We start from the raw sequence: 15,225 nt of genomic DNA on the forward strand, positions 1-15,225 counted from the left end.
GAGAGAGAGAGAGAGAGAGAGACATGACCACAATGCAAACAAAGACTAGACTATAGGGGAAGTCTGGTATTAGTGATGCAAATGGATCCAACACCCACGGCGTGATTTTAATTTTGACCCCGGAGATGTCAAAACAGCTGCTCCACGTTTTTCCCAATGATGTTATTCTATGCACAGACCACAAGCTCCAGCTATTTTTTACCCAAAGTGAGGTCTGGGACATCAGTCCCACATCCCTCCACACTGTCCTCCCCCACTTCTCCCGATGCCAGCCTCAGTGCTTCCCCTCAATGAGAAGCTTGTCTGGCGATTTTGTGTATTTTAAGTACAAATGAACACAGAGAGCGAGAAAGAAAGTTGATATAATGCAGAATGGATTGTTTTTCCTTCCCTTACCAAATCTGTAATGGCATTAAGGCAGTCTGATGGAACTTTTGTGTCGCAGTAGTTGAAACATTTGCCTCACTGTTGAAAGACCCCCAACCCTAACAAGCGCTCCAGAAAATGGATAGAAGTGCATGAACAACTGCCGACAGTTCATGTAGATCAGGGGTCGGGATATCCTGCCTCTTTTAGAGCACTCCCTACTCCAACGCACCTGATTCAATTGATCATGACAGTTTAAGGCTTCCATAGAGCTTCCTGATAAGCTGATTGTTTGAATCAGGTGTATTGGAGTAGGGAGGAATCTAAAACAAGCAGAATATGGCTCTCGAGGAACCGGAGTTCCCTACCCCTGATGTAGATGGTAATGTGGTGAAAAAAGCTGTTACAATATCACTTCTCCTTTATTTAAGTGTAAATTTTGTCTAACCACTCATTTTCTGTCATGCTTGTCCTCTTTGAACTTGCAGGCACATCACCAGCCAATTGCAGGCCTCATTAAGACAAATAAACATTAACACTCATTTGTATTTTTCGTTGTTGTTGGGTTTTTGTTTGTTTGTTTGTTTGGAATGAAGCCAGGGGAGAATATCTGTATAATGTCGTCTGCATGCTCTTTATACTCGCATCTGCTAGGTAAAATTAATTTGTGTGTGCAGTCAGTGATTTAATTTCATTTCTGTTTTTGACTGTTCAATTCTGTTCCAGCAATGTCGTGGAATTTTGTTCCCATTTTAGGGTGTATGAGTGTGGTTTGTTCACGTAGAGAACCTATCATGTAGCTAAATAGAATATAAACTAATCTTGGGGGGGTTATCTGTGTGATGGTCACTTGAGTCCCAAAAACTATCTTTTGTGGCCCAAAATAGCTGTCTAGACATCGAAAGCGCCGCGGCAGGTGGTCAGGTAGGAAAAATACAGAAAAAGTTCCCCATCAAAAAAAAAAAGGGGGGGTGCGGGGGAGGCGGGGCAGAGAAACTGCACACTCGCCATCCATGATCCTCTGGGCGTTGTGCACATTCAAGGGCACACCACATAGCAACAAAACACCACATAACTTTGGTCAAAGTTACTAAAAGCACTCCAAAATGTCCGACACTTTGCCACCACTTCACTGTAAACACTTACACGGATCATCGAGAAGTTTTCATTGGACTTCTTTTCACGCCTGGTTGCTATGTGACACCTACCTCGCAGGAAAATAATAAGCACTTCACATTGTATGGTTACAAAGGAAAAAAAAAGAGATCAACTACAAAAGAAAAAAACAAACATTGGTTAGATGGTTAGCAAAGTCACTAATCAGGTAATCAAGTTGGCAACACCAAGTAGTACCGTCATGTCTGTGTGTAAATGACAAAATAGGACAGCTAAGACTTTGAAAAAAACTTTTTTGTCACAGTCCTTTTATTATTTTAAGTCAAAACAAATAACAATCCACAATCCTAAAAAAATCCACTCTCATATATCTCAATATACAACGTATGTACAGTATATCATTGTACAAATGACCTTTAAATGGCTACCAGAAATTGAAATTCCAAAATGTCTGTGTGTTTTTAAGCATGGCTTCATGAGACTTTTTAGTGGGTCTTATCAGGTCTATTGAATTTCATGGTGCTCAGTGAAACTGCCATCGGGGGCTTGATTTTCATAACATTCTGAGATTACGACTGAGCCAATGTCACCATCAAACACTCCCTTTTCGTCATCTGACCCAAAAAAAAGTCGTAAATCAACTGCTGAGCCCCTTTGAACTATTTGCTAACCAAGACAGCACCACCTAGCAAAACATGTAACAAGTCTCTCAGGTGAATTAAAGTGTGTACTCTCAATGAGTTTCTTACACAGGCCAAAATGTAATTTTATTTATTTATTGATCTCATTGGGACAGTGCACATTAATCAACACAAGAATAAGCAGTGGAAATGCTTAAAAGGTGACCTTGTGATGTATTGGCTCTTGCAGTTTCGCTGCATATCTCCATACTATCTTATTTTAAATGCCCCCGTCACATGACATTTAAAAAAAAAAAAAAAAAAAAAAAAACGCAGCCAGAAAGGGTTTGCTAATGCAACTTTGCAAACCAGCAACGAGATTTTCTTGTTAGAAGCGCAACAGTGGAGCTCCGTAATGGGGCCATGACAGGGAGCTGCCTTTAATCAAGCAGAAATGGGAACATGCGCTACGTGCTTACCCATCCACATAAAGTTAACTGCATAAGGTACGTATGTTTCATTAATCAGGTAAAATATTAATCACGGCTTCTTTCACTGTAAGACTGAATAAGCAAAAGAGGTCAGTGAACAGCGACCCGTGGATCGACATGTGAGTATCCTAATGGAAGGTAACTCCAGCAATGTTCCACTCATTCAATCAATGTGACCACTAGGAGTCGGCTGCGCAATATTTACGACTAACTTACAATTTCTCATGCACATTAACCCCCCCCCCCCAATCCCCGACCCCACCCCACCCAGGGAGGGTAACGTTCCAGACCACCCCCACGATAAGTGAAATCCACAATACATAAATATCCAACTTAAGTACCGGCATTTACTTATGGCATTTATGGGACTTTTGGGAATGCAAACACATATGTGATATACAAAGGGAGAACAAGAGCAACGGATAAAATATTGTACAAGCAATGCAATAGTGTATCCAAACCTCTTTGTGTTTGCAGTTTAAAAAAATAAATAAATAAAAAAATTCCCAATTCATCTAAATTAATCATTATTTTTTTCGCACAATATACATCAGTAATCATGCCCAAAGATTTTAAACTGAACCGGCATCCGTCACTTCTGGAGGTGTACAAAGCAGATTACAATGGAAGACATTCAAGCATTTCCAAGAAAAGTTAGGATAGGCTAAAAAAAAACTTGGTTTCATTCTTTTTCTTTCAAATTCAAAAATTGCACCGCCATCCCATGGTCAACAGTGGAATTGCAGTCGATATAAACCACAGACCAAAATAGAGTTATCTGCGAAATAGGGAGACCGCAAACCTGGAACGAGCGGAGTTGATTGTATTTTTTCTTTCCCGGCATCTGTGTTGTCTGGTCATAGCAGAGCAAACACAGCAAATGTGTAGAATCATTGATGTGATGCAGTGAAATAATACTTCAAGAAAAAAAAAAGCCTGCTGGTTTTGTCTGGTAAATAAATGCGGAAACAGTCCAAATGTGCTGCTGAAGTGTGACACTAAGCCTCACAGTCAAACTGACCTGTCAGGACGGATTAAGCAGGCTGATGGTCGGATAAGCAACACACACACACACACACACACACACACACACACACACTCTCTCTCTCTCTCTCTCTCTCTCTCTCTCTCTCTCTCTCTCTCTCTCTCTCTCTCTTTGTCTCTCTCTCTCTCATTGCAGTGGCTCTTAAATACACTTGGAGAACAAACATGTTATTATCATAATGAGAGCTGTTTGGCGCCTGCAGTTATATTTTCACAATCTCATTGGAGATTCTTGGATATTGCTCAAACCCACTCTTGAGAAACACCACAGCGGGGGGAACAAAACCTTTTGTGTCCATTTCCTGGAAGCAAACACTTTTAATTGTATGTTTCATTTACATGGGGTCAATCACTACGACCGCAATTGACTTGGAACGAAGCGGGCTCATAATATCGGTTTGGCTGTGATAATCCCAAATATCCTTCCAAACAATCAAGTGGACAGAAAACCACAATGCGGTTGCATTTCTGCTGGATTTCGATGTTTCTCAGACATCGATAAACATCCAAATAATCCCTTGGCCGCACCGCAAGGAAAGCCGAGGAAACTCACAAGCAGTTTAGAGCTCATTGCTGCATTTAGATGACAAACTTTTTGGCTGTCAACCAAAGATAGATACAGTGCTCCCTCACTTTTTGCAGGTGATACGTTCCATGAGCCCATCCGATAGATACAATTCATGAATGTCACTTTTAAAATGCAAAATGACGGATAAATACTGGTGCAGTCAATCGTTGTCATGGAAATATAAAATGGCTGCTATAATTGCCGTTCTTCCAATTCCAAACTACGAGCAGAAGTCACTGAAAGATGATGAAGAAGAAAAAGAATGGTCGTCATGGCAACTAGCTTCCGTTCTCCCAACAAGGATTGACAGCGCTAAAAGGCGCATTAAGCCACCAGCATTGCACATTTGGCTAAAATGTGACATCAGATTCTGGTTCATGTAAGCCCTTTTAAACTAAAAAGAAAAACTTTAGCATTGTTATGGAGCAGACATTTCATCATCCTCAAGTCAAGCGAGCTCCACTCACATGAATTTATGAATGCAGCACATAATAAGCAGCTTGTGCTTCCAATGTTTATAACCGATATCCAAAAGTCAAGATACAATATTATCATGTTATGAACCTCACAATAACATAATTATCACAATATTGAGAGGAAGTTGGCGATAGATACTGTATAAAAATTCAGGCTATTGTTTAAAAAAAAAAAGCTCATGATGTTGACAAAGTAGAGCATTTCACAACAGCAGTGGCAAGAAATTGACTTTGTCCGGTCATTTTATTGGGATGTGTTTCTAGTGACTCATTGGGGCAAAATATTGTCTATGGAGTTAATGCTGTGTTTGGCTGAAGCGGGAGAAAAGTCATGTTTTTGGACAGAGATGCACTGCTTTTAAAATCGTAAGATGATGACAATGTCACGATATCGCCGTTATCGCTACATCTTTAACTGTTTACTTCCTTTGGACTGCCTGACCGACACACTGTGCTGCATGCAGTACTCCAATTATGGGGCAATCTTCATAACTGAACGGCATATTTGAACAATGTTTTGAGTTTCCGAACAGCCTGAGTGAAGCAGTGCGCTCGGAACATATTGACAAACGCGTATATTATGAGAGAAGGGGGATTTTGGCAGTAACGAGCTATCATATTCATTGTTCCGCCCGCGCCCCCCAACCCCCCAAAAAAAATCTACATTTTTTTTGACAAGTCAGACTCAGAAAAGAAGAAAAATAAGAAAATCCACAGTAGATGAAGTTCCGGTAACAAATGAAGAGCTTGTGATAGAATGAAGCAGCGATAACGGGACCGCAAAGTAGTGTGAGCACACGGGTATGGAAAAAAAAATACATGTCTTACAGAAATTAAACAATAACTAAATGTTAGAACAACATTTTGAGCTAGATAGGAAAGTGCTTTACCCCCAAAGAAGGGAAAGTCTGAGATTGATGGAACAGCAAGCCACCAAAGTCAGTAGCCACAGAAATAAATGACGAGATGCTAAAAACAGCCATATTGCTGTCATTTCGGCATTTTAAGTTATTTGGTCCAATGAACTGAGTACTTAGTAACTCAGAAGAACACAATAAAATGCGTTACAAACATGGCCAAGGCTGCCAATCTTCTCAGACGCCAAACAGCCATTGAGGAGAAATCGCAATTATGAGTCTTATTATCGTCATTATAACAATTACAAACAAAGTAAATCATGTTCGTCAGCATTTTATGGAGGGGGAGGGGCCTACATTGACTGGCGTGTTGTCAGGTCAAACATCGTAAGTAGTGTAGCATGAGAGCAAAAACCATAAAAAAAGCACATCATCTGGAAAAATAAAGAAAGCTATTTGAGTAAAATGTACACATCTAAAAAAAGCTAGCGCTAGCCGAGTTAACAATAATAATAATAATCCATTTTATTTATAAGCGCCTTTCAAAACAGTGAAGGACACCTTACAATCAAAACAAGAACAATAAAACCGCAGATAAAATTATAAATAATCAAAGAAGAGATGAATTTAAAATGAGTATGCGATTTTGGGTTTTGGGTTTTGAGAAGGAATTTGAATGTGGGAAGAGAATCAGTATTTCATATGTTGGGTGGGAGTGAGTTCCAGAGTTTGGGGGCAGAGCGGCTCAAAGCTCTGCACCCCATCGTGCTGAGACGGGCAGAGGGTACACAGAGGTGGAGGGACGATGAGGACCTGAGGGAACGAGAGGGAATGGAAATGTGAAGAAGGTCAGACAGATGGGGGCGGGGGGGGGGCAAGGTTATGGATGGCTTTAAATGTATAGAGGAGTATTTTGAAGTTGATTCTCAGTTTGACAGTGTGGCAGTGGAGCTGTTGGAGGATGAGGGTGATGTGATGAAAGGAGGGGGTTCTAGTGATGATCCGGGCTGAAGAATTCTGGACCAGTTGAAGTTTATGGAGCAATTTGTGATGGACACCGAAGAGAAGTGAATTGCAATCATCAATACGCGATGTGACGAAACTGTGGACAAGGATAGCAGTGGTGTGAGGGGCGAGAGAGGGGCGGAGATGATTGATATTGCGTAGGTGGAAATATGCGGACCGGGTTATGTTATTAATGTGGGAGTAGAAAGACAGTGAGCTGTCGAGGATGAAACCCAGGCTCTTGACCTGAAGGGAGGGGGACACAGTGGAGCTATCAATAGTGAGGGAGAAACTGTTGGCTTTGTGTAGGGTGGATTTGGTACCGACAAGGAGGAGTTCTGTTTTATCGCTGTTAAGTTTGAGGAAGTTATGTGTGAACCAAGATTTAATTTCTGAGAGGCAGTGTGAGAGGGAGGAGGGTGGGAGGGAGGCGTCGGGTTTCTGGGGAGGTAGAGCTGGGTGTCATCCGGGACGCAGTGAAAATGTATACCAAATTTACGGAAAATATTGCCAAGGGGGAGGAGGTAGATAATGAAGAGGAGGGGTCCCAGGACAGAACAACAAAACAAAACAAATCAAATTACATAGCTATTAAACGTTACATAGTTTTCACATTGTTGGTAGCTGTTTGGCTCTAAATGAAACAGCGAAGTGAGAAATTTGCACATACAAAATATTTTAACATGGCTTCTTTGGATTAATATGCTATTGATTTGAAGCAGCCTACAGTCATCACCAGACTGCTGCTTTTGGCTCCCAAAGTCCCCCGGTCTGCCTTCTTGCCTTCTGCAGCCAAAAATGCCTACAGCACACTTTGGACATGTCACATATGTTTTCAGCCTTGCAGCCCTTTTAGCCTCCGTTCACCTGGAAGCACCTGCCATGGCCAAGTTCAGTTAGACCAATGAAACCATTTAGCTGCAAACCCCCCCAAAAAAAAAAAACAACACGTTTCGTTCAGCATGGCAGGAGATTGTGACAGAAAATTTTCCGGGTCAATGGAGCCACAGGAAATCACTCTCATGGAAACAGTAACATAGTTGGATTGATTGCAAACATAATAATGGCCTGAAATTCAAAGAGTTTGCATGGTCTCTCTGTGGCAGGTCGTCTAATAAAATATGTTCGGCACTGATTATCTGCGCACAGATGGATGGGCCGATAGAGGCATGATGGATGGCTTCTCTAATTTATTCCTGACCTTCCTGGTCCTGATCAGAAGATTCTTGTTGATTTGATTGACCCAGGCAGGCAGCTTTGGGTTCCTTGAAAGTCGCTATCCTTATTATCATTTTCATTATCCTTTGGCAAGCCGTGTAATTTTTCCACTACATGACTGGATTATATTGGAGAGCATCAGATATGTGAGTGCATCCTGGAACATCCAGCAAAGGGTAAAAAAAAAAAAACGTTCTAAAATGGACCGTATTTGATAATGGACAGAAAGTATATCTCCCGCTCGCACTCGGCACATCAACTCCGCAAACAAACACAGTGCTGCTCAGCCTCTGGCCAGTGGACATCATCGCGAGTGATATGCTTTTCGGTACTATGTCACACCCATTGGAAACAGGACACACAAATGTGAATATTAGAGCAGCATAAACAAAGAAATGCCACTGGTATTTTCAGAGCACAAAAGTTTACACACTGTTGCTCTTTATTCATTTTCTAAAATCAAGAAACTATTGAAGTTGCACTTTCCTAAAAAGAAAAGAAATTGCAACCAGATTTATCGCTTGCGAGTTAACATAATAAGCACCTTAATCACATTCAAGTCAAGATAAATTGAAATCTTGGTGGCATCATATTTATGCGAGCTACGGCTAGTTCACGAAGCTCTGAGCCCAAAGATGTCATCAGAGTCGGCTGAGTCCGTCATGGCCAGTTCGTACCGTCAAGAACATGGTACAGTTGGCTTGGAATGCACGACTCAGACGTGGTCAAGGCAAAAAACGTTTAATCCAGGCAACGGTCGGTACACGTGAGAGTCAAAATGATCAGGCAGAGGTACAACAGGCGTGAGGCAGAAAATAGGGTCAAGGGCGAACAAAAAGAAAAAAGTTTAGTTCACACAATGACTACATTAGAAAATGCTGGAACATGACCTAAAGAGAATTACCGTATTTTCCGTACTATAGGGCGCACCAAAAAGTCTTCCATTTTCTTAAAAGCTCACGAGCCCCTTAAAACCCGGTGCGTCTTGTTTATGGTCATTACGGTAATATGTCGACCCCAAGATGGCTCCTTGCTGGAGACATGCTTACAATGTTATAACTTGCTGTTGGTTCAGTGAACTGTGTCGCTGCTTTATTAAATAAGTTTTTGTTGCGGCTCCGAAAAAAGGAGCGCTGTGGTGTTGTTTTTTTAAACAGTCTCAACAAATGCAGGTACGTCTTTGTCTATCTCCGTGCCTTCTCTTCTTCAGTTCAACTCGAGAGGCATTCAAGACCGCATCCGAAAAACGCAAACTAACGATGACTTCAATGAAACTACGAAAATTGAAAATAATACATCAAAACTGAAAAGCAAGAGAGGATATCACAAAATAAATTCTATAGCCCCCCCTACAGAATTTATATTGTGATTTCATCATTTGTGAATACACCACAAAGGAATAAATAACTACTACTGACATCTGATCGTTGTGTTGGAGCTATGATCAAGGAAATGCCAATGCGTTTTTTTGGAGGCGGTCATGAACGCCTCTCGAGTTGAACGGAAGAAGAGAAGGCACGGAGACGGACACAAAGACGCACCTGTATTTGTTGAAAAATGGAGAGCTGAGGTTTTATTTTTTTTTTAAAACGCAGACTTTATTAATGGTTTTCACAGTATCAACAAATACAGGTACTGTACGTCTTTGTCCGCCTTCGTGCCTTCTCTTCTTCCGTTCCACTCGAGAGGCGTTCATGGCCGCCTCAGAAAAACGTAAATTAATGATTACTTCAATGAAACTACGAAGAAAATCAAGCAAGGAAATCACAAAATAAATTCTGTAGGGGGGATATAGAATTTATTTTGTGATTTCCTCGCTTGATTTTCTGTTTTGATGCATTATTTTCAATTTTCGTAGTTTGATTTAAGTACAGTAATAGTTAATTTATGTTTTTCAGAGGCGGTCATGAACGCCTCTCAAATTGAACGGATGCCTCTCGAGTTGAATGGAAGGAGCGTAGCACCATCTACTGGAGGCATTGTAGATTGCGCCTTATAATGTGAAGTGTCCAATGTATGAAAAAAATTTACAAAATAGCCATTCATTGAAGGTGCGCCTCATAATCCAGTGCGCCTTTTAGTGCGGAAAATACAGTAACAAACTGGTAATGAAACAAGTCAGATGAGGAGAATATATAGAGGGCTTGAATGGGAATGAGAAACAGGTGAGGGTGAAACAATCAGGGAGCAGGTGATACAGATGAGGAAGGGGGCGGGGAGGCAGAAAGCAGGCTGCAGATCATGACAATCACTCCAGCCAATTCCATTTATCGTTCATTTTTTGGTGAACAAAGCGACACCTCAACATCACCTTGCATTTATGTATTGTCCACCTGATAAATTGATACTTTTAAATTTAAGGCTTGGCTGCTTGAATGCAAACTTGCCAGCGTGCGCAAGCGCGGCTTTGCTACTCACCGGGAAGCTTGCCTTGCCTCGATTTGACGAGGCCTTCGCACTTGCGCTTGGCTTTGAACAGCAGCGCTATCTGTTCCTCTTTGGTAAGTACATCATCTGCATGGACCTGTAAGGGAAAAAATATATATATAGTAATTTAAAGCAGTGATTAGCAACCAGTGTCCCGTGGCACATTAGTGTGCTGTGAGAGATCATTAGGTGTGCCGCAGGAAATAATCCGTCAATTCTCTCCACTAAAGACAATTTGATTGGGTTTTTGATATGTGGAGTGGAAAATAATTGAAGGACGGTTCGACGTCAAAGTGAAAGGATTCTATTTGACTTGATTCAATTCAATATGGTGCGGCTCAGTTGGAGAGGGATATGACGCAATGACTTTTTTTTTTAATTGTCAATTTATATACATTTAAATGAACCTGTCAGTTCCGTATATGTACCATTTCCTTCGAAGTAAGATATTGCTATCCAATAAAAGTTGATTGAATATGAATCTGGGTATACCATTTTAAAGCGAAACGATTTGATTTGATTCGATGCACTGGCATCAATCAAAAAAACCAATTTTCCGACACAAATTGTGTTTTTGTTATTTTCTTTTACAAAATATATATCTATCTATCTATCTATCTATATATGTACACACAGTACATTAATCTATGACAACCACGCATCCTAAGAGGCAGAACAATCAACTGCTCTTCCACTAGAAGACAGAAGGTATGCACCTTCTGTCTTCTAGTGGAATTAACCTGTCCATCCGTATCCACTTTTTGTTCATCGCTTTGCATAGTGGCGTGCCATGACATTTTTTTTTAATGCGAAATGTGTGCCTTGACGCACTAAAGGTTGGGAAACACTCACTTCAAGAACAACTCAACTCAACTTAACTGTATTTATAGAGCACTTTCAAACAGCCGTCGCTGCATACAACACATCATAGGCATAAGAGCCATTGTTTGCAGACAGTGGGATGAAAAACATATATGGACAGACAATCATTGGTGTACAGTCTTAGAGCTCACATATAGCGTAGGGCCTAATAACGTACTTGAAGCTCCCTGCTTCAGAATACCAATAAAAAAACACTACTTGCTTTTAAAATTGCGTGTTTTCTTCACGTGTGTATAGCTCAGGGGTGTCAAACTCATTTCACATGGTGGGCCACATACGGCCTCGGTAGATGTCAAGTGGGCCGGACCATTAAAATGATACCATACTTTGCTATAAATAACCAAAACAATGTCTTTCCTTTGTTTTGGTATAAAGAAGCACAAGAACATTAGGAAAATGTTGAAATTTAATGAACATATCTTTTACAAAATATTTCATGAAGCACCTTACATTTCCTTCGACAAATGTGCAATTTACTTTTATCATTCACATATATGCATTGCAAATGATCCCACTGATTGTACAAACATTAACAAGTAATTGGTATTGAAAAATATAGTAATGCACTTTAAGATTAAACGAGATTCATAAAGAAAGGAAGTTTTAAACCATTTACACGTGCATATAAAATCTAAATGTAATCTTACAAACTAAGGAGAGTGCTATTAAATGTGTAAATGTGAGAGTGCTATTGATAGCGTCTGCTGTCATGGGTCTGTCACAGTGACGGACTGAGGCTGCTGTTGTCTTCTTCTCTGATCAAAACAGTGTCCCCTTGCGGATACTCAATGGATTGCACCTTATTAAAAATATTAATTCTGTCTTTAATGCATTTTTTCACTTTTAAATTATCCTGCGGGCCTAATTGAACCTCCTTGCGGGCCGGTTCAGGCCCGCGGGCCGTATGTTTGACACCATGCTTTACATAATCATCTCGCGGGCCGGATTAAACTCCTTTGCGGGCCGGATCCGGCCCGCGGGCCGTATGTTTGACACCCCTGGTATAGCTTCTCAGTCATCCAGGTCATGGGACTCCACAAAGGCTAAATCAACTCATCAAACCAACTTTTTACTTCCACAAGTAGTGTGTGGAAGATGGTTGCCGATGAAATTTCTAAACCTCTACTAATGACTACCAGATCCCTGTAGATCGCTTTGCAGCTTTTTGCTCAGAAGATTCAGATAACAGGTGTTAAACTCAAGGCCTGGGGGCCAGATCCGGGCTCGCTACATCCTTTTATGTGGCCTGCTAAAGTAAACCATGCGTGTCAACTTTCATGACGCTTGCTAAAATTTCTGTGCCATGTGTCATAAATAACGTTGACATTTTGTGAGAATTTTTGTTGTCCTTGTTGCAGTAACTAATAATAGTTATAGATAATAGTTGAACTATTATCCTTCACTTTTCATGTCAAAACAAGGTAATCCGATCTGTTGTGTATAAGTGATAATACGGCGATTAAACATTAAAACATTTGGTTAACATCCCTCTGCTTGTCATGTAACAAATTTGGGAGCGAAATGCTGGAAGTCAGAAAGTTTGAGTAGTCACAGTTAATGGAGTGAATGAGCAATGCCATGTAAAACAGCCACCGACGTTCAACTTGAGCCATGCAGCTATTTTTTTTTTTTTGATTGATTGTTTGAGGCATTACCAAAGCAAAAATAATAAATGTTTCTTTTCACAAAAAGCTCATTTACGCTGCTTTTTCTTCAGAAAAAAAAATCATTTGTTGAAACCAAACTTTGTTCTCCGGCTAGTTACAAAAGAACAGGAAAACAAAAGGTAGAAAAAGAAAAGTCTGCTCTTTTGTCACACAACACAAATAGTCTGCGTGTCTTGAAAAGTGAAAATGCTCTCCAACGGCGCTTTGAAAAAAAAGGCTGGCAGTGAATGGCAATTCTGATTAGCGACTGATTAAATTGTTGAGTTGAGTTTGTGGCTGGGGCGATGCATAGCTCCTGTTTGATTGAAACAGAGGATGACACAGACAGACAAAACCATCAAATTAGGATTAGACAAAACAATGCTTGTCACGTAGCATAGTTATGAGAGTAGGAAGACACCACTGTCGGATGCTTTTGCCGTATGGTTGTTGTGCCTTCTTGCAAGAATATGCCACGCCCTTCCCTGCTTATGCCGAAAGTTAATTTTAATTCTAACGTAGTGGCAAAGGGACGATGACAAAAGCTGGAGAACAGGAGCAACTTGACAGATTTGCACGGATTTGATTTCTTGGTGGTATTTAAGATAAGAAAACCTTTATTTGTCTCACAATGGAGAAATTCCCATTTACAGCATTTTTTTTTTTTGTGTGTTGCTACTTGTTGCTTGGGAGAATTCCTGAGAGACACACACACACACACACACACACACACACACACACACACACACACACACACACACACACACACACACACACACACACATATACTATGCTGTTTCCATGGCAAGTTGGAGCAGACATACGCGATGCAGAAAATAACAGTGTGAACACGTTACTGGAATGATTATATATATAGACATTCATCTGTTAATTCACTGTAAGATGAAACAACAGGGTTTGTCTTTTTTTTTTCCATCAGCGCACCATCGACTGAATGCAAAATGTGCACTCTTTAGAGTTCTATCACCAAAGAGTCGTGAAAGAATCTAACAGGATGTTTCTCACATGAATTTATATATCAGAGTGGATTGTAGCGTGTGGCCTGGATAAAAGATTCAATTCAATACAAGTTTGACAACATACATGAAAGCTTTATTTTTTTAATTTTATTTTTTAATCCGAGGAGAAAAAAATATGAAAGAAAAGACTCTGCTTTCAGTCTTGCGGTCATGTCCACGGATGGACGTGACCTCTAATCACATATGACAAGGGACAAAAACTCGATTTTATGTCTATGTGAAGTTTGAGAGTGACACACTCGCTCTAAGTGATTTTTTTTCTTTTTTCTTTTTTTTTATCAGAGGAAACATGTCATCTTTAATGGGTCTGTAGACAAGCTCTCCGTTTGCCCATGAGATCTGTTTTCAGGCCAACACCACATAAAAGCAACTAGTCAATTCTAACGCAGCATGACAAGAACAAGCGACATGGAAAACATTGAAGAACTCTACACGTTGCCATATCAAGTGACAAAATCTGTACTGTTTGGATATGCATCATGACAGTATGTACACACACACACACACACACACACACACACACAAAAAAAATGCTTGCAATTGAGAATTTTTTACATTAGAATTAGACCTCGTCCAGATATGCATACAAATTGGACATGCATTGAATATCTGCCAAAGGAAGTGTGTCGCATGAATGAGCAGATTGAATATAGAGTCATCTCAGTTTATTGCGTGGGCATACATTGCAGATCCACCCATGACAGAAGGAAATACATGTTAAAGACCAATATAAAAAAAATTAATCATCAATACAAAAATGAAATAGTTCTACCCATGCGGCCCAGTGGTCGACTGGTTAGCCCTTCCCCCTCATGGAACAGAGGTGCAGGGTTCTATTCCGGCCTCCGGGCTTCCTGTGTGCAGTTTGCATGTTCTGTCCGTGACTGCATGGGTTTTCTTTGGGGACTCCAATTTCCTCCCACATTCCAAAATCATGCATGACAGGCTGATTGAACACTCGAAATTATCCCGAGGTGTGATTGTGAGCGCGAATGGTTGTTCGTCTATGTGTGCCCAGTGATTGGCTGGCAACCGGTTCAGAATGTCCCCTGCCTACTGCCTGATGTCAGCTAGGATAGGCTTCAGCACGCCCCGCGATCCTACTGAGGATAATAAGCGAATTAGAAAATGGATCGATGGATGGATCGTTCTACCCATTCCACACAGTTTAAACACATTCTCAGTTTATTGCGTGGGCATACATTGCAGATCCACCCATGACAGAAGGAAATACATGTTAAAGACCAATATAAAAAAAATTAATCATCAATACAAAAATGAAATAGTTCTACCCATGCGGCCCAGTGGTCGACTGGTTAGCCCTTCCCCCTCATGGTACAGAGGTGCAGGGTTCTATTCCGGCCTCCGGGCTTCCTGTGTGCAGTTTGCATGTTCTGTCCGTGACTGCATGGGTTTTCTTTGGGGACTCCAATTTCCTCCCACATTCCAAAATCATGCATGACAGGCTG

At 40.7% G+C, this 15,225-nt stretch overlaps 1 protein-coding gene across 1 annotated transcript in view; it reads right to left on the bottom strand.

Moving 5' to 3' along the window:
• pth1r (parathyroid hormone 1 receptor) overlaps positions 1-15,225 on the bottom strand; it is a 72,243-nt gene that overhangs the window by 27,879 nt on the left and 29,139 nt on the right. Inside the window, exon 2 of the mRNA XM_019879229.1 lies at positions 10,180-10,285. Coding sequence (XP_019734788.1) covers positions 10,180-10,285 — 106 coding nt within the window. The remainder of the gene's footprint in view (positions 1-10,179; positions 10,286-15,225) is intronic.

Source organism: Hippocampus comes, unplaced genomic scaffold (genome assembly GCF_001891065.2).
Source record: "Hippocampus comes isolate QL1 unplaced genomic scaffold, H_comes_QL1_v1.1 scaffold85, whole genome shotgun sequence".
Taxonomy (NCBI): domain Eukaryota; kingdom Metazoa; phylum Chordata; class Actinopteri; order Syngnathiformes; family Syngnathidae; genus Hippocampus; species Hippocampus comes.